Source organism: Rhinolophus ferrumequinum, chromosome 10 (assembly GCF_004115265.2).
Source record: "Rhinolophus ferrumequinum isolate MPI-CBG mRhiFer1 chromosome 10, mRhiFer1_v1.p, whole genome shotgun sequence".
Lineage (NCBI taxonomy): Eukaryota > Metazoa > Chordata > Mammalia > Chiroptera > Rhinolophidae > Rhinolophus > Rhinolophus ferrumequinum.
The window spans coordinates 38,332,028-38,359,657 of NC_046293.1; the positions used below are offsets into that span (position 1 = coordinate 38,332,028).

The 27,630-nt window shown below is 35.7% G+C and overlaps 1 protein-coding gene across 8 annotated transcripts in view; it reads left to right on the forward strand.

Annotated features, from left to right (window-relative positions):
• The window catches only part of PPFIBP1 (PPFIA binding protein 1), a 164,176-nt gene that overhangs the window by 106,496 nt on the left and 30,050 nt on the right, over window positions 1–27,630 (forward strand). For 6 of the 8 annotated variants that reach the window (XM_033117043.1, XM_033117044.1, XM_033117040.1 and 3 more), the window contains 8 exons: window positions 2,733–2,831; window positions 6,034–6,239; window positions 13,838–13,924; window positions 15,730–15,843; window positions 16,945–17,076; window positions 20,996–21,088; window positions 22,878–22,992; window positions 26,406–26,467. In XM_033117043.1, the coding sequence (XP_032972934.1) occupies window positions 2,768–2,831; window positions 6,034–6,239; window positions 13,838–13,924; window positions 15,730–15,843; window positions 16,945–17,076; window positions 20,996–21,088; window positions 22,878–22,992; window positions 26,406–26,467 (873 nt within the window). In that variant the 5' untranslated portion in view covers window positions 2,733–2,767. Of the gene's footprint in view, window positions 1–2,719; window positions 2,832–6,033; window positions 6,240–13,837; window positions 13,925–15,729; window positions 15,844–16,944; window positions 17,077–20,995; window positions 21,089–22,877; window positions 22,993–24,639; window positions 24,673–26,405; window positions 26,468–27,630 lie in introns of those variants that run through there. The other 2 variants (XM_033117045.1, XM_033117042.1) reach the window with 2 other exon arrangements.

Here is a 27,630-nt window from a genome sequence, read left to right on the forward strand (position 1 = left end):
TCTAGAAGAGATTCTATGAATCCATATCCACTACATTACTTGGTAGTGTTAATTTTTTTTTTTTTTGTGCCAACAGACTGGATGTAAAACAGTATCACACTGTGGTATTAAATTCCTTGGTTATTAATACAGTAAGCATCTCTTCATATTTTTATTGGTTAAAAGTGTTTCTTCTATTATATGCCTGTTAATGCCCTCACCCATCCCATTTTTTAATTGATTCATAGAAGTTCTATATTTGGAATACCACTGAACTTGACCACCTATAATTAACTACTTTTAACATATTAAAGAGATCTTTGGCCTCTGAATCTGTCACTGTCCCTGACTTTCCTATTTAATTTGCAAACCCCTCTAAACTCCTGGCCCCTCTTGTCCTGTCCATTTTTAACCCTAATCACCTACCGCCTTTGCCATACATATTACATACATATTTATTGTTCTCACTGTCTTCTTCTTACAGTTACATGTTGGTTATTACGTGATACATGTAGAGATCAAGAGTAAGCATTTATAAACTTTTATAACAATGTAATAGCATCATATTTTTATGATAGTAAACAAAGGATTGGTCTCTAAAGAATTGACAAGTTTTTTAAAAATGGGTTTTTACCGCTTTGAAAAGCATGGCCTGCATTTTCATACCTCCATGCTGTAGTATTTGAAAGGCTCTATGAACAGAACAGTGAAGAAATAGATAATGACTTGTTATAGTTGAACGTGTTCATGCTCTACACAAAATATAATTGCTACCAAAGGCAAATATTTGTTTTTCTGATTTAGTGAGGCAATGAGACTCTTTTCAATGTGAGCATCACTTTGTTTTATTAGCATTCCTCATGTTTTATATTTATAGCTGAGCCTGACATGACTTGTATTCATCTTTTGTTATCGGTATATATTGAATATCACAATTTTAATACAGTTTTTTCCTTTCTTAAAATGTGTATACTTTTTTTGGCACACTGTATGTCTGTGTGTGTGTGTGCGCGCGCGTATACTATGATTATATATGTGTGTGTATACTATGATATATGTTTTTGTGTGTGTATGTATATATATATACGTGTGTGTGTGTGTGCGTATATATATATATATATATATATATATATATATATATATATATATACCATAGTATCTAAAGCTCTTTGAAGTGCAACTTTTAAAATGAAACGGAATGCAAGCCACTTAATTATATGAAAGTCAATGACTGTATGCTATTTGGCTTAATCTTTGTTTGCAATTTTCACATTTTAAGTATTCCTCCTGAAATGTGATTATTAAATTGATGCCTCACCTCTTGAATTGTTCACTAGCTAAATATGCAAGTAAATTTTTAAGAACTACCTAGGTTCATAACCTTGCTTGTTAACCCTCTGATATCTGGGTGACTGTAAACACATGCCTTGGGGATTTTTGTGCTGTAGTATTTCCACATAACATGGTAGTGATATTTTATATTTTCTGAAGTGAGTAAAGTTCTGGCAAATTCTTAGATGCAATCTATAAAAGCTATAAAATCAAAGTAATATTTCACAATGATTAAATGACATTTTATTGGAATGAATACCCAATAGAGAACTGATCCAAGAAGCTGTTCATCAGAATTGTAAATGTGTTTGTAAAGATAAAGTGGTAAGTGAAATCTGGCTGCTTGGAAACAGAGGGCAAAGGTTTCTGTGAAATAGCATAATCTTTATTTCTCATGTTATTTGTTCTGCTACTGTGCGTCTGTGATGCAGGTACATCACAGTATCTGCAAAGTAGCAAGAGCCTTCTTTAGGCCTGTTGGGAGAATTTATGTGGATGCTTAGACAGGTACCTGAAATGCATTAAATAATATTGAAGATCACATAATTTGACTTTTTCCTGTTAATGACCAAATTTGTTGCAAGGATAATTTCGATTTTTTAACAGGCAAAAGAGGGAGTAGTTTTTGACACAATTTCAGTATAAACCTATCATTCAGATAGGCTCAAATAAACAGAAATTCAGTATTATCGTGGAAATAGTACAGATCTAGGTTAAAAATGTTTTTTTTTGCTTTATTTGCTATGTTTCTATACAAAACAACAAACGTCTTTGGTCTCAATTATAAAATGGAGATGAATTTATCCGTTTTATAGGGTCTTGTCATGATTAAGGATTATGGATAATTTATGTAAATATATAGGGACCACTGTAGGCATTCAGTACATGGTTACTACTATTACATTATAAAATGACAGATATGTGTGTATAGTATATTTGTTCATGAACCATTTTATTAGGCAAAGTCTTACAATTAAATTAATTCTCTATAAAGAAAAAAAGGCAAAATTAAATGAGCAGAGATTGGGTAAGGCTGGTGCAGGGAAAAAGAAGTCTTCTCTACCCAGCATGCCTCATGGCCCTCAACAGGGTTCCACAGCCATCCCCAATGCCTGTCACAGGGAACTAGAGCTTTACAGAGAACAGCATGGGAACCATTCTGCTGAATTTTAAACACCTTGAGTGCAAGAACTGAATCTTACTTATTTTATTAACTGACACAGGTGTAGCACGTGGTCTTGCAGTACAGTAGATGAATATTGGCCACACTTGTTAAATGGTTCAGTTAATTCAGCTCTACTACTTAGGCATTCTCCGTATTTGTCTGCTAGGCGGAGCTATAATTTGAAGTTGAATTATCAAACCTGCCAGGAAGTGTGTATCATTTAGAGGATGTAATGCTAACATCTTTGTTTTTTCAGATCTAGGTTGGAATTTGCCCTTGACGAATATCAAAATGATGAGTGATGCAAGTGACATGTTGGCTGCAGCGTTGGAGCAAATGGATGGTATTATAGCAGGTAATCTGCATCCTCTAAAAAAAATGGAACCATGCCATTTATTCTGCTCTCATGGCTTTTTCATTATAACTCTTTTATTATCTTTCCATTTTCTTATTTTCATTTATTGTCTCTCTCCAACAACTTTAGTTTGGTTCCCTATGGTACTATATTTGTTCCTCTTCTCCATTTTCTTCCAGAATTATTCTTAAATTTTATTTTTAAATGTCAAAAGTTTCAGTACTATCCTAGGCTTCTGATCAAGGATAATGAATCTGCTTCTCAGGTGATTCGGGTGCTGGCAGTATGTGGACCACACTTTGAGGGATACTGCTCTACCTAGTACCCATGAATGTTCTGATCTGTTCCCTTGAATTCAACACTTTTCCACCAGTGACTCTCACATCTAATTACTTTTCCAATTCTTTGCTAAGCTTCAAGTCCCTGTCTCTAACTGCCAATCATATATCTCCCCTGAAATGTCCTGTATAGACACATCAGTGTCATTATTTAAAACATTGAGTTCATTTTCTTTCCTCAGAAACCCCTCTAGTAGTCTTCAGCTAATTTCATAGCCCTTCATCCACACAGTTTCCTAAACAGAAATTTAAGTCATTCTACACACTTTTGTCCCTCATATCCCCCAACTTAGTCAATCAAGTTCTATCAATTCTACCTCATACCAAATTCTATCGTTCTCTTTTTTCCCCTGTCTAAAATCTGTCCTGTCTATGCTACCATTGTCTTGCTTTATCTAAGTAATGCTCTCATTTGATGTTCCTGACACTCTTGCTTTCCTGCTCTAGTCCATCTTTCTCTAAAACACCAGAATCACCTTTCTAAAGCCCAGTCTGATCATATTACTTCCTTGTTAAGAATCTTCAGCAGTTCTCTATTATGGAAGCTGAGCAAAAGCAGCAGACCATCACTTCCTAGTTTTCTCATCATGGCTGAGGGGACTGACTAGTTAATAGGCGAACCCTTTCACTCCCTTGCAGTCTCTCAAGAGTGGTGGCTACCTAAGGTCTCGTGTCACATTTTGTATTTTGTCTCAAATACCCATTACTACGGGAAGAAGGTTGAATGGGCTATTGGGTGGGGTTGTCATGAATGTACTTGTTGATCAGGGTCAGGATACAGCTGGCGTTTACTGCTCCAGGATTCTAGTTTTCCTGCCCCAGCTGCGTACTTTTTTTTTTTTTTTGTCATAAATTCGATTCTACTCTGTTTGGGTGGTTTGAGAAACCGTAAGTGCTTTCCTTTTCAGAAGGTTCTTCTTTTGAGGGAAGTGGCATGTCATGGTTTGGCCTCCTTTGTTATACTTACATGTCTTGGAGACCCGACTTCAATTTGATCTCCTTTGTAGATAAGACCATACCTTTAGAGTACTGTATTCAGTTCATGGAATATCATTTTCAAAGGATCACTGGAATACTAAAACTTATCTAGAGGAGGTTAGCACGAAGGCAAAGAGTTTAACCACCACATCTAGTAAGGAATTGGTTATACTTAACCTAGAAAAGTGTATTGTTGCTTGGGGCATTACTCTGTCACAATTTCAGAAAATATAACTAGAACCAATTCTAGACTCTTACCAGAAGTTTTAACCTTACACTTGTAGTGAAAATGAAGATGAGAGAAGTGCTATTTCTGCAACAGTAGTTGAAGGATTTATATTTTATATACTGCACTAGATTAGTGTATTTGTTCCTGTCAACATTAGAGTTATTAAGAAAATCAAGATTCCTTAGGTCCCACCTCAAACTAAGTCAGTCCAGTAGCATTGTGGGTAGGATCTGGATTTATGTTTTCAAATTAACCTCTGTTAACATTATACCTCCAACTGAGGTAAGAGAGAGAGAGGAGGAGAAATGACTACAAACATTTGGGGAATTTTTCTAAATACACATCTCTCCCTTATCCCCATTTTGTTTTGTGACAGAGACCTAACAGGATAGAGGGTTATCATGGGCTCATGTATTTTTAATAATATCATCAGGTGATCCTATTGCTTAAAACTGAGGAATAAGACATTAGAGCCTGTCTGGTTTTTAATGCTTTTCTGTCCCTCCCTCCCCCTGACATACTCTCCTCAATGCATATTTTTCTGCGTTCTCATTTCAGCTTTACAAGGATCTTGAGGGGATTGATTCGAGGGTTACGTGAAGCATTTAGTTAGCATTGTGCCTAACGTATTAATGGTTGCCATTATTAGAGTTTAGCAGATTTTGTCCCAGTATTAGGTAGATCAATGGGTTGGATTAGCTGGAAGGGAATTCCTCTCCCCATTGTTAGAACTGATCAAGCCAGATGGCCAACTGGGCAGAGAACTTACACATTGTTTCACAGGTCTCACCCAATTGTAAGAGCTTCAGATTCATGAGGTGATAACCTAATTATCATAATTACTGATATTTAAGTATAAAGTCAGTATTCATATTTGATAGTATGTATATTTGACAGACCAGAAAATAAAAATCTAAGATATGAAGAGGTACATACGAGTGCTTTCAGAAAGGGCTGTGGGTCAGTTATGTGGATTTAAGTAGCAGAATGTTTTATAAATAATAGAAAACAAAAATGGCTGTAAAACTGTTTTTTTTTTAAAGCCAAAATTAACAAGAGCATTTGATGTTAGGCTGCAAACAATCATGGGGAAGATGTTTACATACACAGGCCCATACATACTCGTACATGTACAAGTATGAGTATACACAGGTAATCATTGAACTTCTTCAGAGATTAAATTCTGGTAAGTTAACTGGGAGCTGACCCTCTTACCTTTGAAATTATGCTGTGCAATTTCCACCTCAATGTGTAACTTATTTATAGGAAATTTAAAGACTTTATAGCCCCTAAAATTTGTGTTTTTTGGAATGCATGGCTCCCCACAAACTTATCTGCTACCTTCTTACCCCTTCTTTCTACAAGGTCAGCACATCTTACACCAAAGCTCACTATCCTCTTACTATACTACACAGTTGGCTTCTCTGTTAGGTATTTGACCACTGATATTTACCATCAATTATGTAGTTTTAATTTTTGCACTAGATAACTATGCCTTGGAGAGATTTACATGATCGAATTGTCTTTTCCCTTTTTTTTTGTTTTGGTTATTGCTCACTGTGACTGGACTTGCTTGCCACCTTCAGCTTTAGTTTGTTATCTAATATAAATTCTGTTGCTTTCTCTGTGACTGTTTTTGTTTTTTTTTTTATCCTAGGCTCTAAGGCTCTGGAATATTCCAATGGGATTTTTGATTGCCAGTCTCCCACCTCTCCGTTCATGGGAAGCTTGCGAGCTCTGCACCTTGTGGAAGACCTGCGTGGATTGTTAGAGATGATGGAAACGGATGAGAAGGAAGGCTTGAGATGCCAGATTCCAGATTCAACAGCAGAAACGCTCATTGAATGGCTTCAGAGTCAAATGGTAGGTGTCTGCATGTTACAAATCCCATGCTGTGAATCTCTTTGCTTCTTTTTCCAAAATTTGTAGCCAACTAGAACAAGAATGAAAATTATAGGGCAACAGGTTTGCCCTTAAGATATCCCAATTCCATTTTGATTCTAAGGATAATTTTTTTAAAGTGCTGTTAGTGTACATTTCATGAGTGCCAGCAGGTTGTCACCTGATTATTCTTATAGTACTGGACTAGCTTTGAGATTATATCAGAATGACCTATTGTGGCTGAGAACAAATAGTCCAGTAAGAGAAAGAATGCACATAACAGATACTCTCTCAATAATATTGGGCGGTTTACTGTAAAAAGCAATTCTAAATAGGCAGTACAGTGAACAGACCTCAAAAAGCAACGGTTTTTAGCAATATTTGATATGAAGGGCCATCTAGTGGTTTGTGGCAGTCATTTCAATTACAGTGTGCGAGTTAAGTTGTGGAGTTGGGCTTTAAATGATGTTCTTAGTCACTGAACAATGAGGTCTCTTTCTAGGCATCCTTCTCAAAAATTGATGATATGGCAGATCTCCCCTTTCCCTGAATACAATGGTAAATACCATGGATTTAATATGTGTCAAACACATAAAATCAATAGACTATCACAAAAACATATTCAAAGGAGAAGATAGAAAAAGTATTATTTCCTAAGTATTTAGAGGAAGGTACATTAATAAGCTTATGAATTAATTGTGTTTATATAAAGGCCAATGAAAATTGTATGAAAGAATTAAGGTCTATTTTTGGATCTGTGGTAGGTATGGAAGTTACTAATATTTTCTTTGGGAACCATAATCTACATCCTACAGCTAAAACATGTTCACATGACATGACACAAAATACTGGTGCCGACCGGGCCATGCGGAGTGTTTTTACCGTGTTTCCCCGAAAATAAGATCTAGCCGGACCATCAGCTCTAATGCATCTTTTGGAGCAAAAATTAATATAAGACCTGGTCTTATTTTAATATAATATAGGACTGTGTATAATATAATATAATATAAATAATATATTATCTGTTACCTTCTTACCGGGTCTTATATTAATTTTTGCTGCAAAAGACGCACTAGAGCTGATGGTCCAGCTGGGTCTTATTTTCGGGGAAACACGGTATGTCCCCAGCCAAGATACCTTCCCCTTTCTGAGTGCAAATAGTACGATAATGTTTTAGTGGTGGTGCAGCTACACAACTTTGACAGTTAGAGATAGTTTATCTTTTGTAATACTTGATGCCTTGTTATTATACTTTATATTTGTTCTGGAAGTTTCTCCTCTAGAGATTTAAGTATCCAGCTTTTCTAATTTCTTTGGGGAATTGCTTCATGCACTAAAATTAGATGTTTCTTAGAATATTCCTTAGGCTATTTCTACTTCCTGTCTCACCCTTCTTTACTCTAGATTTTTCTGATTATTCGGCATGTAATGGGAAAGGAATTTACTAGTGGGAGAAGAACCTATTCTTAGCCCACATCCAGAGGCTGCCAATGGTAGCCATAGCTTAAAGATACCTGTGGTTGAATTTTTAACTTGTGTCCAAAAACAAGTGGTGTCCAAAACAAAGGCTTGTGTCCAACACACTTCCATTAACGCATACTCAGCCTGTTCTGTTAAAGTCTTTCCAAAAAAAGACTAAAAATGATGATGATGATGATGTCTGAATATAAAACAGATCATGTCATGCACTCCTGTTTTAGAAACTTCTAACGATAGTCACTTCTCATTTAGAGCAAAAGCCAAATGCTGACTCTGGATTGCAAGGCCTTACAGGAGTTGCTCGTAATTATTTTCTGACCTCATGTCTCATTACACGTTCCCTCTTTCACTCCACTCTAGGCATATTGGCTTCCTCACTGATGCTCAAACATGCGGGGCAAATGGGCCTCAGGCCTTTGGACTGGCTGTTCACTCTGCCTGAAAAGCTCTCCCCAGATATCCGTATACTAGTTTTCTCATAGTCTCCTGGTATTACTTAAAAGTTATGCTTTCAATGAGGCTTTCCCTGGCCACTATACCTAAAATTTTACATATTCATTCTTTGTATTACATTTCCCTTCTTTATTTTTTTCTTAGCACTCATCGCTTATGTCCTGTGGATTTTCCATATTTATATCACTTATTTTCTGTCTCTACAACTGGAATGTAAAATGATGAATCAGTGAATTTTGTCTGTATTAAAAAAACAAATAAAATTCACTATATCCATGCTGCCTAGAATGACAACTGGCATATAGTAGGTGCACAATAAGTATATTGGTATTGAAGTATATTTGTAATGCCGCTTGAATGATAAAATGAAGTGCACATTTGAATGAACTGATTGTTTATTGTGTTAAATTTATTCCTTCAATGGCTAATGGCCTGCTAATTTGTATTTTGGGTTGTTCTCTATCTTAATATTTGACATTTTTAAGTTAAATATCCACAAAATGATAAATACTTTACACAATTTATGAATATTCAGTTTTTACCCTAAAAACAACAGTTAAAAAATAAACTAGAGGTGTATCCTGAACTTATATAAATAAGTTCAGTTAAACTTATTTATATTTATCCAATTTACTTATATCGATTCCCTTATGTTGACCCCAAACCTTCCAAATTACATGTAGTTCTTCAAGCACACAGAAAATGAAAGAATAAAAGAAGAAAGCCGGCAAAGGGCAATACGCAAATAGAGAAGAGGAAAGCTGGAATGAGTGTTTGGATGAATCAAAGCATAAGTATGAAATGAATAGTCACAGTGTTAAGCCTGTGGTAAACTTTACTTTTAGAACCAAAAGGGAATTGAGGCAGCACTGAGACTCCAACAGGTAGAGGGTCTTAGGCTTACAATTTAATGATTTGCTGATAATATTAGATTTCTCCCACTTTAATATCTCAGAAGTTGCATTGTGTTTTGTGATCTTAAAAGTGGGCTATATACACATTTTAGCTGGAATTGTTTAATTTTTCTTCTTCTTCTTTTTAATAACAAGGTACCTAGAGTAGTCAATAAAGTCATAGGGACAGAAAGTAGAACAGTAGTTGCCATGGGCTGCGGGGAGGGAGGTATGGGGAGTTAATATTTAATGGGTACAGAGTTTCAGATTGGCAAGATGAAAAAGAGTTCTGTAGATGGATGATGAAGTTGGTTGCACACCCATATGAATGTACTTAATATACTGAACTGTGCACTTAATAATGGTTAAAATGATAAATTTTATATGTGTGTCTTACCACAGTAAAAAATTAATAGTGTGATAAAAATTGATGGCATCTTAGAAGTGAAGGAACACAGAACCTTAGCAAATTCCCCCCTTTATATTGTTCATGGGGAAATTGCTAAAATAATGAATCAAGGAGGTCCTGTTGTAAAAAAGCGGCGAACGATAAAGAAGGCAGGATTATAACTTGGCAGTCACAGATGCAGATTCTGGAGACAGCAGATCTGAATTTTGATGTTGGCTCTGACTCTTTGAAGCTTGTATGATTTGGGGAAAATTTCGTAAGATGTTTGCCGCAGTTTACTCGTCTATAAAATGGGGATGATAGTTTCTGCAGTACAGGATTGTGAATACCCCATAAGCTAACATATGTTGAATGCTTATCAGTAAGTCTTGTGGATGACTAGTCAAAAAGGTAATACTGAAGTGTGGATTATAGAGAGTAGGGGGAACACGTTTAACATTACAGGACCCCTTTGCAATGAGTAAAGGAAAGGATTGGGTCCAGTTCCAAGAGGAGTTAGGTTACAAATTACTCATATGTAGTTCACTGTTTTGACAAAAGCTAGACATGTCTCAGACTGTGAAGGAGCTTCCATAATATTTTAGGAAAACTTATTAGTGAATGATACTAGTTACATAATTAAGATTTCATTCATGTTTAATGGTAACCAATTTGAGAGTCCATGTACTTACGACTGATGCTAATCTTCTCTTTAGTGCAACTGGCCATTTGCTTTTCTAATTATTATTTTGCCCAGACGAGGGAGATCCCCTGGTTTCCTATAGGATGTAGGTTATTTCTTCACTCCTAATTTCTGCTGCCTGTGTAATGGTTTCATATGATCAGAGGCTGGATAAGAAAAAAGAAAATAGCAACACTAGTAGCCGAAGGAATGTCAAACCTACAAGAATGAGATTGTTTTAATAGGGTAGCTATAGCTGTATCCTTGTAGAAGTGAACAAATATTTTTTAAGACTCAGAAATTTAACACAAATATTAACAATGGAGGATTATGTGCTTTATAGCAAGCTCTGAGTTTAAGAGGGCAAATAGGGAAATGCGTCCCTTTGAGCCAAGCAAGTTATCAGGTTGATGCAAAAGTAATTGTGGTTTAAAAGGTTAAAAATTGTTGTAAAAACTGCAGTTACTTTTGCACCAACCTAATAGTTTTTGCTTACCCTAGGTCTAACTTGATGAGCCTAGGGCATTCTTACAATGCAATTTTCACTAGGCGAACCTGAGGGTCATGACCTAAATCAGATCATGAAATCCCCAAGTGTCTGATTATGTGGCAGTTTTAATTATGAGGCAATTTCAAGATTAGCAGAAATTACAAAAATACAGTTTTCAACAGGATGAGTGAAAATACTGATGGTAATAATGCCAAATCAGACACCATAGCTCATGAAATAAATAGAGTATAAATGGGGGAAACAAAGTGTTCTCGACTGGCTTCTGAACCTGTTAAATTATAATAATTTCTACCTTATGTCTATGTTACAAAATAGATATTTGTTCAAAATAACTTTAAAAAAAGCTTTTCTAAAAATAAAAAGTTCGTAATTTCAAGAGTTCAGGCCTGGGCATGTGTTCTCTGCAGGGCTGCTGGCTGTTCTTCCAAGTCCCTGACTCGCAGACACACTCCATTCCCAGCATCCTCTGATCCCTGCTGCTCTCTGACCAGCTTTTCTTTTCATGTGTGCCTCCAGGGAATGTGTTTTCAAGTCTTGGCAAACGAGGTACATCTTAAGATTGTATCCCATATGGGGTCACAGTTATCTGAGTTATGCAGCATGTCTCTGAGACATCCTGGCTAACGCTAAAACTGTTTTCCCCTTCGGCTTCTGGTAAACATCTATGAAAAGTGTCCACAGGCATAGGAAAACAAATGGACCAGGTCAGTAGAATTCTCAGTTGAGAAAGGCCAGTACAGTGTGATAAGTGAGAGGTGCACTTTTAATGAAATCCCCAGGCTACCGCTGTTTGTTTGGATGGAATAGCAAGAGAGTTCTCTGGCCTTTTCTGAAAGTGAGTTAAGAACGAATAAGTGGCAAGAAACAGAGGGACAGCATTTTTTTGTTGGTCTCATGTTACCTTTCCAAAGTAGAAGAGAGATTCTTTTGCTAGATCTACATCCTGTCGCACAGCTGGCTTTCAATAAATATTGAATAAATGAATGAATAATGGGTGAAGGAATGAATATGGTATGCTACTACAGGAGGAGCTGGGCTTTAGCTTCTAGGAAGCTTCTAGTCCATATCCTTCTTTAACTCGGGGAACTCGGGAGGATACCTGTGACCAGGATAATGTAGCGTCAGCATGTACCCCTCTCCCCCACTGTAGAAGCTTTGGGAAGCATGATAATGTGCATGGAAATAAGGCAGGGAGGAGTTCGAGCCCATCTTCCCTATTCAAGTCACGTGTCTAAAAGACCCTTTTGGGAGACCCTAAAGAAATCTGTCAAACTCACCCTGTGCATATTGACAGTGGATGTGCATTGACAGATGAGGAGGTGCTGTGCATGGAGTTTTGCCCTGTGTCCTCACTGAGCAGAAAGCTTTTTTTCTTACCTCATGAAAGGTATTTGTTTATAAAACGTTGTTTGTGTGGGGTTTTAAAAGTGGGTGTCTGCTGACATCCTTAATCAAAACGAGGCATTTAAAGCTGTGTAGGAACAGTCTCCGTATATGGTTATGCATCTGGGCTTTTATCCAAAAAAACTGTCCTCAACAAGTTGCATAAGTTTCATTTTCATGGTAGTCCCCAGGGATGGAAGTTATCCAGGCCACTCCATCAGACTCCTGATAATGCTTGTCATTTAATTCTGGGTATTTTAGTTTACAATATGAAGAGAATAATGCTGTGAGAGGAGTGCAGGTATGTGGCCAAATGGCTGATGTTAATTTTATCCACTCTAAAGTCACATTGCATGCTTACTAAATTAGCTTCTGATTCTTTTGTGGCCTCATGGGAAGTATATCCAGTGTGCCTAAGCTTTTAGAAGAAAATCCTGAAATGTTCCTTTTTTGTTAATGCTCGTTTTTGTTTGTTTTCCCCCCCCCTTCCTAACGCATGACTTTTGTTACTCTTAGAATTTATAGTAGAAACTGCATTAGTTGGAAAGGAAGAATAATATTACCAGTTAATTCTGGAAAAATAATAGATCTCACTTGAAATGTGTGCTTGGTGGTAAGGATGTATTTGTATTTTCTCTGATTCTAAATCTGAAGTTGTTATTTGATTTTTCAATTGAACCCATCTTGCCGTTTTGGACTCTACTGGCTTTTATTTCTATTGCATTTGAATGAGAAATCAGGAAATCCTATTGAGATTACATATTATATGGTCATGAATTACTTAAATGAGATAACAGGGACATATCACGTAGACTACAAATATTTCAAAATGACGTTTTTATGTTGTCTGCTCACTGTAAGTGTTTTCATGTGTCTCTTTAATGACTTGAATATATAAGACAACTGAGAAAAAAAATCTAACTTGCTTTCCCAATCTATACTTCCTTTGGCATTTATCCCATTCCTAAATATACCCAAATCTTATAAAAAGCGGGGGCGGAGGGTGGGTCATGAGGGATGGGCAGGAAGAGGGAGCACTGAGCCGGATGCTGTGGAGATTACAAGATGTTACCTGTTTACAAGCTCTGCCCAGGAGCTTGGGATAATGTTATATGAACAAGCAAACTCACAAGAAGTTAGTGAATTTGGGACAGAAGGTCATAAATCACCAATGAGCATGGCCAGTCAGTGCTGCCAGGGGAAGTCATTGTGGACTGAGTGCTTAAGCTTTTGGAGGAAGAGAGAAAGGCTTCAAAGAGGAAGGGAAGATTTGTTCCATGATTTGAAGACTTGAGTACCAAGAAGAAGCCTGTGGTTTAAGTTGCCCCTGTTGTCTCCCATTTGCAATCCTGGATTTGGGACTTTGGGAGGAGAGGGGAGGAACGAAAGGGCATCCCATTGTCCCTATCCAGAATTAGGGGCACTGATCATTCAGGGGAAAAATAGGGTTTCGTGCCCAACCACACATGTGCAAAGCTTTGCATGCCACAGGTGTACGTGCACTGTCAATGAATAACAGTAGCCACTGTTCCTTTTGGGTGATTATTTTCTGCTTGATGAGAAGTTGTTTAGTTTGGTAAAAACATGCCTTCATGCTCAATATTCCTGTCTTACCTATTTTGAAGTAGATAAACCGAATTGCATGCTCATTATTTTCTATTAATGGCAGTAATAGTTGTGCTGAATTCAATTCTGTTTCCTTGGATTAAAAAACAGATGGAATTTTTTATTTATCCACAGTAGTTCCATTTTGAAGAGGGTCAGCCTTACCCATATTACTTCCTTTTTCAGACAAATGGACACCTACCCGGGAATGGAGATGTGTATCAAGAAAGGCTAGCACGTTTAGAAAATGATAAAGAATCTCTTGTTCTTCAGGCAAGTGATTTATAAATGCTGTTCTTTCTTCATGGCATACTTACAAACACCATTTTAAAGTGGAATAGCAAATTCAGATGCTTACAGGAGCCAGACTGCTGATAGACAGAAGTGCCACAGGCCATCTGCATATAGTAGGGAGTGGTGAGGACTATGACACAGTAAGGGCGTGCATACTCAGGCTAAGGCTAGCAGCCCTTAATAACTGTAGCTCTTCAAGGGCCAGTCTGATGACAGGCACAGTGTCATCTGATCTGATTTTCTGATTGGTCATCTGAGCTGATTTTTTAACATGTAGCAGAAATTGCAGTTTTATAATATATATATGGTATATAGTACACACACGCACTCATACTCATACTCATAACATAGACTCAAATCTGAATATATATTTCTGAGTCTGAATACATATATATTTAATATTTTTAAGTTTTTAAGACGATACTATGGACCAAACAAAACACAAAGAGAATAGTGGAGTCCTGTTTATAGGCTAAATTTGAGTTTTCTTCTTCATGTTACTTTTTCCTATTTACCATGTTTCCCTGAAAATAAGACCTAGCTGGACAATCAACTCTAATGCTTCTTTTGGAGCAAAAATTAATGCAAGACCCGGTCTTATTTTGCTATACTATAATACCGGGTCTTATATTAATTTTTGCTCCAAAAGATGCATTACAGCTGATTGTCTCACTAGGTCTTATTTTCGGGGAAACATGGTATGTATGTATGTATGTATATATGAATTCATTTAAATATAGTTGCAATACAACGTTACATTAGTTTCAGATGCACAGCATGATGACTCGACATTTATATACTTTACAAAGTGATCACCATGATAAGTCTATAACCATTTGTCACCATAAAATATTATTATGATATTACTGACTATATTCCCATATGCTGTATACTACATTCCCATGATTTATTTGTTTTATAACTGGTAGTTTATATTTGTTAATCCCCTTCACTTTTTCACCCATCCTTCACTCCCCTCCCTTCTGACAACTATCAGTTTGTTCTCTGAGTCTGTTTCTGTTTTGTTTGTTTGTTTTGTTTTCATAGATTCCACATATAAGTGAAATCGTATGATATTTGTCTTTCTCTGTCTAACTTATCTCACTTAGCATGATACCCTCTAGGTCCATCCATGTTGTTTTAAATGCATGACAAATATTTTTACTTTGGTATTTTGAGCTAAATAAAGTATGTTTACTAGGCTGGTGATTGTTAGAGGAAAACTCAGAGATTTGCAATAAGCACTGAGGATGGAGGACTAACCCACTGACTCTTCGTGGACCTTTGAGTTACACGTTGGCTTTGAACACAATTGTGAACCATGTGGTCATGAAAAATATCATGGAATTTGAATTTTCTGGATTTTTAAAAAATTCTTCATGAAGTAACAAACTTGAATCGTCCTTGATAACTTCTCTTTCAAACATTAACTCCATTTCCTCTCTTAGTCTCTAATATTACTTCCCACCCTCACCCCGCACCTAAAAAGGTAATTTATATACATGCTCCATCATAAATGGCTGAAATGGTTTTAACCTATAAAGCATTACACATCCCCAGTCAGCCCTAACTTTCTTAAAAATCGAATAAGAGTCCTTAGGTCAACAAGCATCACATAAGTAGGAGTATGAAGGGCTGCTGATTTATTAATTCTCAGATATTTTTTCTATACAACCAAATGAGGGGTTGACAGCATTGCAGTTCTCGTTCTATTTAGAGACATAAAGTTTGCAGTGGGACCCAAATTCTTCCTAATCCATTGTAGTATTTTGCTCTAAATACAGGTAAGTGTGTTAACAGACCAGGTAGAGGCACAGGGGGAGAAGATTCGAGATTTGGAGTTTTGTCTTGAAGAGCACAGAGAGAAGTTGAATGCCACAGAGGAAATGCTGCAGCAGGTATGCACAAAGCTAGCCCCCAGGTGGGATTTTCCTGCTGAACTATTTGAGATGCTACATTTATATGTCATGTTCGCTCTGATGCCCCAGTTAATTTTGTGATTCACTTAGACTGGCATATTTTAAGCAAAAACTTAGAATAACAGGTCTGAAACATAGATACTATAAAAAGTGTTCATGTAATTAAAATCTGGCATAAAATGTTAATAGGATTGTAGGTAATTTTAACTTTCTACTTTATGGTTTCATATGGTTTCTTAACTACTAGCCATGAGCATATTTTTATGGTTAAGTAAAAAGATAAGTACCATATATGACCTTTATTAAAAAAAAACTTGTGTGCACGCACACACACGGGGCTCATATATGAGAGATCCTATAATATAATGGAGGGAGTACACACTGGAGTGAGGTTGTTTAGGTTTGAGTCCCTGCTCTGCCATTTCCTTGCTGTACAACTTTTGGCAAATTCTTAACCTCTCTGTTCTCAGTTTTCTCATCTGTTGAATTAGGGTAATCCATGTTATCCTTATGAGCTTGTAATTAATAAGGTTTTGAGTATCAAATAGCTAAATACATGTCAGAAAAGTGCCTGGCACATAGCAAATATATCATCATCATTATTATCATCAGTGTTATCATTAGCCTTAAGAATATATAAGGTTTCTATATGTGTGTGTCTACCAGGGGTGCCAAAAAATGTATACAAATGGACACTTTGGTCAATGTTGCTCAAGCAGTATTTCGCCATAATCAGAAGTGTCTGGATGCTGATGGTAACCACTTTGAGCATCTCTGGTAATTGCAGAAGTCAAACGTAACTTATATTCATCTTTTGTTTTGGGTATATATTGAGTATTGCAATTTTAAAACAGTTTTCCTTTCTTAAAATGTGTCTACATTTTTTTGGCACCCTCTGTATATAGTATGTCTCCCCAATAAGCAGACATGAATGAAGGTTAACTGAATGAGATCTATTTAGTAATTAATCTTCATCACATACTCTACTTGATAGTTACTGTTTTGTAATCATAAGTGAGACATATCCATATGTAACTATTTATAATAAAAATCTTTTGAATGGATCTCAAATTCTAATAGGAACTTCTGAGTAGGACATCCTTAGAAACTCAGAAGTTGGATCTGATGGCTGAAATATCTAACTTGAAGTTAAAACTGACGGCTGTAGAGAAAGACAGGTTGGATTATGAAGACAGGTTCAGAGACACAGAGGTAAGTAGTACCGTCTCTTTTTTACATATACATACACATGCGTGTGTGTGTGTGTTTATTGCACACACATATATTCCTAGAGCAAGGTGAAGATCCTTGGAGGTGTGAAGGGGAGACAATTAATTACTGTGTGCCCTCAATCGTCTATGCTTCTTTTTAAGGATCAACTTTAATTGCATTGACCTTTTGTCACTAAATGCCAATGGCAATTTTTATTTTGAGACTTTTGATGTGAAATATTCATCCTTTCATTAGCCTTTAGAAAGATATTTGGAGCTTCTGTCTTTCTGTCTGTCCATCCATAGTGATTTCTTCGTTGTGGAAATAATGAGTTTAAGTGACTGATTTTACTAGTAATTATTTAAGCACACTGATTATTTACTACATACTAAGTAGATTTTTAAATATGTGTAGAGAACATGCTTTCATTATAAAATCAAAAAAATAATATTTTTAGAGATTATTTAATTTGGCCTTCTACTTTTGGCTATTCCACCCGTAAATTCATTCTAATTAAATAAAGCTCACTATATTTTTGTGAAATTCAGGGTAGGTTGTCCAACTTTAAGTACCCATTTTTGTTGTTGTTGTTGTTGGTATATATTGAGGCTAAACATGCTTTCTTGTTTGTCTTACCTAGTTTATTGTTAATCCAGGTCTTCTAGTTTATTGCTTATTGTTGCAGGGGCATATCCATTTGACGTCTATTTATCTGAAAAGAACTATAAAGGGCTGCAGAAATTCCTTCTCTCCTAGGGCCATCTCTTCTTTTTTTTTTCTATTTTGTTTCTTTGGTTGGGGTATGGAGAGATATCATCCTGGATTAGAAAATGGGTAGTAAGAAAGAGAAAGGAGAAGAAAGCATTACTTCTTTTTCCTCTCTATCTTTAATTCAAACATTTATTTCATGCTGATTACATGCAATCACAACATGAGGTACATTACGTATATTATCCACTGTATGAAAGCCCTTCACAGATTTGAATTGAATAAGATTTACTCCATTGCTGTTTTAAAAATTAAATTTTCTGTCAAAGACGTAACTATAATGGAAACTCTTTGTGTATGTATTACTTCCTCAGTAAGAAAAGGAAATCCCTAACTTGGTTCATGTTTTAATCTTAAAATTTTTTGTCAGTCACCTGTATGAGCATGTTTCTCATTTGACTGAGACTGGGGCTCTTGAAACTTAGAAAGTTATCCCGTTTCTTTAAAATATTGATTTTGTGCTTTCTTTAAAAATCTGTTTGGGTAGTTCCCACTTTTCCCATACTGTCATTCCCTGACCCCACACAGTTCTTGCATAACACAATAGAATTCAGTCAATAGGTGGATGACACAGGAGGGAGCTAACTCTGATGCAGGTAAAGAAATTACAGTATTTGGGGATCAAGAGATGACCTTTCACATTATATACACAAAGTTTAGGGGCTATATTAACCTGCATGACTGTGGTGAATTTTGATATGAGATGGTAACCAAACATCAGGATTTGATTGAAGTAAATGTTTCATGATTTTTATTATGAGACCTCCCCTCCCCTAGAGCAATATTTACTTCTCGAGTTTGTTTGCGTTTTTATAAAACTTTTTTTCCCGGTCCTTCCTTGCTTCAGTCATGCATTCTCAAACATGCAAAGTGATCTTGTAATCAACTTCCAGTAAACTCAATCCTGATAATTTTCTAATATTCAACACTTGGTAAAATGTAGCATGAACATACCCAGAGATTATAGGATGTTTGGTAATATTTGTTATATATGAAAATAATGAAAATAGTCATCAAAATTAAAGCTGAATTGAATATGCTCATTTTCCTATTAATGTTCCCTTGATAACAATAAAATATTTCCTTGGCTGTTTCATGAATCCCAAATTCTTTAATTTTACCTTAGAATTTTAGATTATTTGGATATTAGGTTCTAAGAAAATATTGGAGTGGGAAAGAAATATAGGTACTTCCAAAGATTGAGGTAAAACTTTTGAAACCTTGGAAATTTGAGGACTTGTGTGTTCCAGGAATTGCTGATAGGAAATGGTTAGCATCATTCAACAGTGCCCCCTTCTGGTAATAGCACAGATGTTAGAAATTGAGTTTCTCTGAAAGAGTTTTCTGGAAGGGAAAAGGGCGAGGTAACAGATTTTCTTGTTAAAAAGGACTGAACTTCTGGTAACAAATTAGTTGGAAATAATTTGTATTTCATTTTTTAAAGTTTCATGTTAAGGAGCTATTTCCAGATTTTCCAGTGTGAGTTATCGTGGGGATTTATGATTTTTTTCATGTTGGAGATTTACATTCATATTTACAATTGCCACAAATGATATTTGGGTAATTTTTTTAAAAGAAAAATAACCTCACGTTACAATTTTATTTTCTTCAATTGTTTCTTCTTTGCAAATTGCTACTACTTTTAAAGAAAGTGGTAAAATAAAACAATATCATATATGAATTCATAGCTGTTTCTTAACAATGAGAAAGCGGGAAAATATATATTCAAAAGACCAGATTGATGAAGGAAGATCACTAAGAACTCATATTATGCAAGGATGATTAATAAATGAGAGATAATAAATGGGAGAAACTGACTTTTTTTTTGAATTTGAATTCTGAACTTGTAGATAAGGTATCACAATTAAAATGTTGTTAAATAATGTCAAACAATTCTTGACCTCATTTGTAAAAGAGAAAATAAATGGCTTCTTATTGAAAATTATTAATAATTATTATAATAATTAATATTAATAAGTAATTATTATATAATAATTCTAGATAATACTTTCCTCTATTTTACAAAAAAAGCAATTAAAACAAGAACAAGTTAAAAACTTGTGGGTTTTCTGGGAAGTGTTATCCATAGTAGCATCCCTTTTTTTAGCCTCTGTGAGGTTAAATCATTACACTTAGAAGTTTAGAGTAATCTGTCATTAATAAAGTTGTATTTTTTATAGCATTGTTCTGTGTTTTTTGGTTTTTTTTGTGTGTGGCATTCTTATATAATTCTGTTCTGTCGTCCATGAATTTGTGGCTCAAAAATAAATGACTTGAAAAAGAGAGGGACAAAAAACACATTAACTATTGGTGGGGCCTTCATGGCTTGGAGTGAAAAAAATCATCTCCTTCAGAGTATTTTGAGTCTTTCCTTTGGAGGAGTTGGTATTAGTTGACATTCTCATTTCCTTTTCCTAGACTCCAGGCTCTGGACAAAATATGTCACTGTTTCTCAGAATATTTAGACAAATTTTATAAGCAAATCAGTTTGTTTTAAAAAGTGGTGGTAGGAAAGGTGTCTGATAGTATTTGTATTAGTATTATGAAAACATAAAGATTGCTTTCTTTTTCATTTTCCAAATATAAAATTACATTATGATACTGAATATATTTGTAAATGACAGGGCCCTCATCCATTTCAAGTTGAGAATCTTTGGTTTAAAGGATTTAAATTTCATTCCATTCTCCCAGATGGGGTTGATGAACAATCTGTATTTTGTAGACAAATGAAGAAATTATAAAAAATATTTTTATGAACATCCACCATATTCCTGAAAAGGCCCTGAAAGTAATAGGTTTTACTAGAGAAAATTTCTCCGGTTTATTTTAAAACCAGAGAGTTCCGTATAGTGAAGTTTAGTCTAGAAATATCTAATGAATGATAGTGATTAGCTACCTTTCTTAATCAAAATCCATCACCTTTTATTTTCATAATCCCATCGTTTTAGGACAAAGGCGTGAGGAATTCAAAGCATGGAAAGATGCCTTAGTTCTCAAGGAGAAACATTTGTTTCCGTTTGTCTGATCTAATTCATACAACTTGAACCAAGATTTAAGATGTTGATTTAAGATTTACATACTGTTATTTCAGTATAGATAAGTGTGTTACCACTTTCCTAATGTATTTCCTTGTTTCCTTTTGAACCGACAGGGGCTAATGCAGGAGATTAATGAATTGAGGTTAAGAGTCAGTGAAATGGATAGTGAGCGACTTCAGTATGAAAAAAAGCTGAAATCAACCAAAGTAAGTTTTCTCAATGGCAAAAAATTTTAAATAAATAACTCCACTACTTATCTATGATCAATATCAATATAAAGAAGGTATTTTACAAATGAATGAAATTTTTCTTCAAGCTTGGAGACCTTCTTGATTTAAGCACTGTTATTCTCAATAAAAATGGGGACTTAACTAATCTGATGGAATATAACTTGTCATTTCTCTTAATTATATCTAACCTCCTTTATAAACTGATACTGTTTTTCTGGTTATTTAGCTTGTCTTTTTCTATCTGTAGTTTTCTTTCACTCCTCTGTGTCTCTACCAGTCTTTAATGGCCAAACTTTCTAGCATGAAAATCAAGGTGGGTCAGATGCAGTATGAAAAGCAGCGGATGGAACAAAAATGGGAGTCCCTGAAGGTGTAGTAGACGTTGGGTAATGGGGTCCATGGCTTGTTGCTTTCTGGCTTGTGTTGTTTTGCTGTGGTGGTGTTTATAGTAGTTTGTGCATTCATTTTGTGTATGTGTCCACCTGGTTTTTAAAAAATACGTATAAAGCTGGTTTAAGGGACAATGTGATCCCTAATTTGTTTTCAGAAACATATGAAATAACTAGTGAAAAATAATAAACAGGTAAATAAAAATAGGTGTTTATAAATTAAAGCTTACTCTCATAGACTATCTGAGATCCAAACATGGTAAAATAATTGCAGAAGTTCACCTGCGAAAGAATTCTGTTTCATATCAATAGTAGACACTGCTATCATTCTTCGGGAGTTTCTTAAAGGTAAATGTATATAGTAGTTAACTATATCATGGCAGTGAAAGGAATTACTGCTTAGAAGAAGCACAGTGAGAACGGGGCAACACTTCTTGCCAGTGCTAATGAAAATGTCTTGTTTGGTGTCCTCTCCTACCATAAGTTAAAACTATAGGGTCACTTCTTAGCTTCATTGGAGAGGGTCTTCTTCTCATAGTACTAAATGTAATATATAATGTTTAGAGACTGAAAATAAGATGTGTTATTGAAAATAAACGTGCATTTATTAGCATTGCATAGCTTTATTTTCTGTGTTAAATACATTCAGCAAAACTTAATTGCTAAGCTAATTCTTTACTAAAATGAAAATGAAGATTAAAACATTAGTGAATAGTAAAAAATTAGTAAATTGGACTTGGAATCTTTAGTAGTTGTGTAGTTAAAAAAAGGGACAGAACTTCAAATCGGTTTTCTAAATCTATTTTGTTTTCCCATTCTAGGAGATTCTGTTCTCTTATCTTAGTAATGAGGATGAATTATTTAATCCCATGATTTGGCTAAAATTGTTCATCACCTACTTCTTTCCCATTAATTAAGCTGTACCTTAAGGGAAGCTGAGTGCCATCTTGAAATGCTGATAAATGTCAAACAAGTCTTAATATGTATGTTCCAATTTGCACATTATTTCGCTTCTATGACACTAAACACCTAATTTGATTATCTTTTTTGATTAACTTGGTCAGATTCTTTATTTAACATAAGATAGAAGCCTTAGGGCTACCCTAGTCCTAATTATACTTTCAAAAGTTTCTTTTTAATTTGTTCACAAAAAAACTTGAAATAATTATACCATAGTAATTATATATTAGACTTTTATTAATTGTCTTGCTTCCTGCTTGTCATTGCCATTGTCTGATTTCTGAAGTTTGTGTCTAAATTCTTGTGTTTTTTTTGGTTCATTCACAAAAACTAATTATTGACTTATGAACATACTCTCTGAACATACTCTCTTTTAGTCATAATCTACTCTTTTTAAATGAATTTATCATTTGTAGGATGAACTGGCATCTTTGAAAGAGCAACTAGAAGAGAAGGAATCTGAAGTAAAAAGACTACAAGAAAAATTGTTTTGCAAGATGAAAGGAGAAGGGATTGAAATTTTTGATCGAGGTAAGAATATATATTTAATATTGGTTATCTTATTAAAATCTGCCAAGATCCATCAAAGAAACTGATGTTAGTTGGTGTATAATTTTAGCATCATAGAAAGAGAAGAGTAGCAGAAGCCATCTAGGCCGAAGACCACAGGGAATCCTCCAAGACCCTTTCCTGTGCCTGGGTTCTATAAACTTCCTCGTCAGCAGCTGGAGAAGGACAACTCTGTACTTTATTGGGTGTTTATTTTAGATTACTAACTTATAAAGTGTCATCATGAGGGACTTCTCGTCCAAATTACAATACAAGGGAGTGTCAAAAAGAATTAAAAGGAATCATTACTGTGTCCCAAGATTATGTCCCTCTAAACTGAACTAGAAACAGTCTTTAGAAACCTTGTCTGCCCTGTTGAGAGAAGAGAGGAAAGGCTCTGTATCTTTGGAAAAAATAATGAAAATTTCTTATCATGCATTGATCCCTTGACCTTCTTGACAGCAAAAGTAGGCTAATCTTGTTTTTGGAAAAATGCATGAATTTATTCAAAAATTGTTTTCATGATTGAGAAGGTTTGTCCTGGATATTATATGCACAAAAATTTCTAATAATATAGGTTATACTTGACAGAAAATAACTTGAATGAAATATATTGTTTTTAATTATATTTGGAAATATAAATACACATAACATCTGACAACACTAAATCACATTTAACCTGTCTTTGTTATTACAAATGATTACTGTGGCAAAAGCAACTTTTGATTCATTTGAAACAAAACAAATTCCATTTACTGTAGCTTTGGTACATTTTTGTCTCTTGTGTGAACATTAGTATTTTTATTGTTTGTTCAGTGAGGGGCTTGAATTAAATTACCTCTAAAGTCTTCTTGGCTCTAGAATTCCCTGGCTTTACATACCTGTAGGTATCACAGTTTCCTCTCCATCAGAAAACTCAGTTCATCAAACATTGAGAAAAATAGATTGTTTGGCATATGTAGAATTTTATGTTCTCAAAGGACAGTTGTGCTACCCTAAGCCTGATGCAAGGACTGGTACCCGTCTGAACTGCTTGTTACCTACCAGTGCACAGCCAATAAATACAGGGATTGAGAGCCAGTATGCAGCAACTTCACGGCAATCTGATCTTGACATAACATCTAACTGCACAATCAGGGCACTCATCTTATTGAATAGGAGACAGACCATTTCAGTGTTATTGAAGCTGAGTGGTGAGTAGAATGTGACATAAGCAATATATTAGTTACGTTCAGGAGGGCCATATATTGAACTGTGATGGAAATGTAAAGAAAAGGCAACGCAACATTAACTGGCTTTTCATCACATACAGTGTAAGAAGCACTTGTACTCCATAGGCCTAAGTTTAAGACGAGAAAACGAAGGTTCAGAAAGATGAAGTGACAGAGATAGTGACTCAAATACAGATCTTCTGATTAATTTCATTAGATTCTCTTTTAAACCTTACACAAAGCATTATGTAGTGTAGTGCCAGTCCTAAAGTCACAAAATAAGGCTTAATATTCAGTCTTTATGAGGTTAGAGACTCTATTTTAGGTAAAAGGAGATGAAATAATAGTGCTTTGATAAAAATATTACTTATTGTTGTAATGTATGCTAACTTACAATTCAATGGGTTTTCCTGCACAGATGAAAATTTTAAAAAGAAGCTCAAAGACAAAAGTAAGGTTTTTGGTGTATTTCCATCAGCCCTTACGTTCACCAAAAGTACTACTTGGACTGTTCTTTGCATGTGTTTTAAAACATTTCTCTCACGAGCGATGTAAAGTTGCTTCATCTATAAGCTCTCCATTTCTTCAGAGTGTACAAAATAGAGGGTAAACAAACAACAAAAACAAGGAATAAAAGATGGTTTTGCAGATTCTATCTGATCCAGCTCTTTTGCTCCACAGGATACAGCAGGGCACCCAGAGTGGTAGAGGGGAAAAACCATTTTCTCTATGGCCCAGGAGATACGGCATCAGAGGAGAAAATAATGTTTATACTCTATATATGTATATATGTATATGCATAATGTATATACATATAATGTATATATGGAAACCTACTGTTTTCAAGACTTACCATGGTTGAAAGATTATATTGAACTTTGCTTTTCAATGTTTTGTAGCCCACTTTTTCACTGAGCTCTACATTAGGCGGTTTTTTAAAACATACCCTCTTGCTGTGACAAAAGAGATTGTATCCAGGTTGATTAATGGAGCCTGGATTATGTAATGCAGCATAAAGATAAACCCTTAATGGGCTTTTTCCTCCAGACATTTAATTCTTAAATCAAGGGAATTTGCCTTTAGGGGAAAAAAAAGGCAATACCTGTAAAATATACCTTAATTGAGAATGTTATATTGTGCTGAATGATGCTGCATCACTGTTTTAAAAATTATCTTTAGTTTTTTTTTCCTCAAAAGTAGGCAACTTCAGTTAATTTTTTTTGTTGTTGTTTCAATTTTTTAAATTTGTGATTTCATTCTAGGTTAGCTTTTTATCTTTAAAACATTGGTTTTTGTTAATAAAGTTGCGTGCTTTTGTATTTGAATATCAAATTTCAAGGAAAGTCAAGTTTATCTTACTTTGGCCTTTATGTTTTAAAATATAGAGGGTGCCCAAAAAATGTATACACATTTTAAGAAAGGAAAAAACTTTTAAAATTGTAATACTCAATATGTTATATACCGATAACAAAAGATGAATACAAGTCACGTTTGACTTCTGCAATTACAAGAGGTGCTCAAAGTGGTTACCATCAGCATCCAGATACTTCTGATTACAGCAAACTACTGCTTGAGCAATGTTGACCAAAGTGTCCACTTGTATACATTTTTTTGGCACCCCAGGTAATATTGGAAATGAAGTTTATAGATGAAGCAAAGTACTTAATATCCTTCTGTATGGAACCTACAACCAGCTTCTTAGCATGACTTCTCATGTAAACATCACATTCCATCAGGCTCTTACCATTTGTGTCTCCATCTTGGTTAAAACTGAATATCATTTGCTCAGCTTTTGTCATTATGTATGCCTTGTCCATTGCTTTTACCAACTGCTTTATAGGTTTCTTTTTTGAAAACTGTGTTTTTATTGTTACAGCACTGAAATTTCATCTTCAGTGTTCTCATGAAGACTTTATTGTTCTTGCTTTTAGAGAGAGTAGTTAGCTCTCACACTTATTTTCTTTCTGGAATGATGGCTATTCAGATGAGAGAGAGAGAAGGTGTTCATTTTTCAGATTTTTCCCTAAAAGAGAATATGGATGGTGAATGTGTCCTTTAAAAGAAAAAAACCAAACACAACAAATCATTAACATCTTTACCTTAAAACATTTCAATCTGAAGGGTCAGTAGCTTATCATTATTGTCACATGTCAACTGACTTCTGATCTGATGTGATATTTTCAGATATTGAAGTACAAAAAATGAAAAAAGCTGTGGAGTCTTTGATGGCAGCAAATGAAGAAAAGGTATCTAGATAAAATTTAAATATTTTAAATGGGGGTTGTAACACCATTTTCAGAACTGCAATCTTGAATTCTTTGTCATTTAAGTCACATATTTCCATGTCTTTAAGTTTATTTTCTGGAGATTTTTCATTTTCTTTCTGAACACCTTGTTACCTTGGTTGTTAATGGCAGTTGATGGATCGTTTCTCTTCCTGGGCATGTACGGGAGTGCATTCTGCAGCAGGTTGATAAGAAGAGGTCTTTCCAGTAGGTAGCGCTGGAGCATTTTATTTTCTCTTGCCCTGTTCCGGCTTCTCCTGGGTGGGAGATTTCCTGGGGAGGTGGGCATGTCATCTGTGACCAGGTTGCCTCAGTCTCAGGGCGCCACCCCTGTGGGAGGATGTGGTGGGCAGTGGGGTCTGAGCCCTGAAATCCCAGTGCTGCGCCTGCAGCCAGATGCAGAGCTGTGGACCTCAGCAGCCCTGGGTGTCTCTGGTGTGATCAACTGGGAAAGGTGGGGCTGAGTGGGCTGGGAGAGGCTGCTGGTACATTTGTGGCTTTGTTGTCTTTCGAGTAATGGCTAATGGCGAGGGCCAGACCACAGCTGTCACGCCCCTATAGCTCCTCCCTTGTCACTGGAATTAGCCACACTGCATCTGCCGCCCAGGAACTATCTCTCCAGTTCTCAGGGCTGTAGATATTCTGCTCTTTAATCTGACACTGCTACTGTTTTTTTTCTGGGGCCTGCTACTAGCTCTGGGAGGGTGTAGGGAGGTGAGGTCTGGGAGGTTGGAGGTAGGTGGCCAGGCTCTGTAGCTTTGCTTTCTACCTAGCAGTGTGGGCTATTAGACTGCAGTTGTCGCCCTATTGTGTGCAGTCTTTGCCCTGAGGTCTCTGCTCTGATCCCTGGGCTCAGCCATATTATATGCTGGTCCCTCAGACAGAATTGCTAGGGGTGCAGAGAGCGCTCCTGCAGTCTCACCCCTCCCCTCTCCTGGGACGGCAGTAAGCTCTGGGCTGTGTCCTGCGGATCCCATCTCTGCACTTCTCCCCTGCTCACCTTGATTTGCCTACCTTCAACTTTTTCAGTGTGCTCATCTCTCAGATGTGTTTGTATGTTACATAGGGATTATAGCTGGAATGGAGATCAGTAGCTCCACTGAGAATTTTCTCTTCCCTCCCCC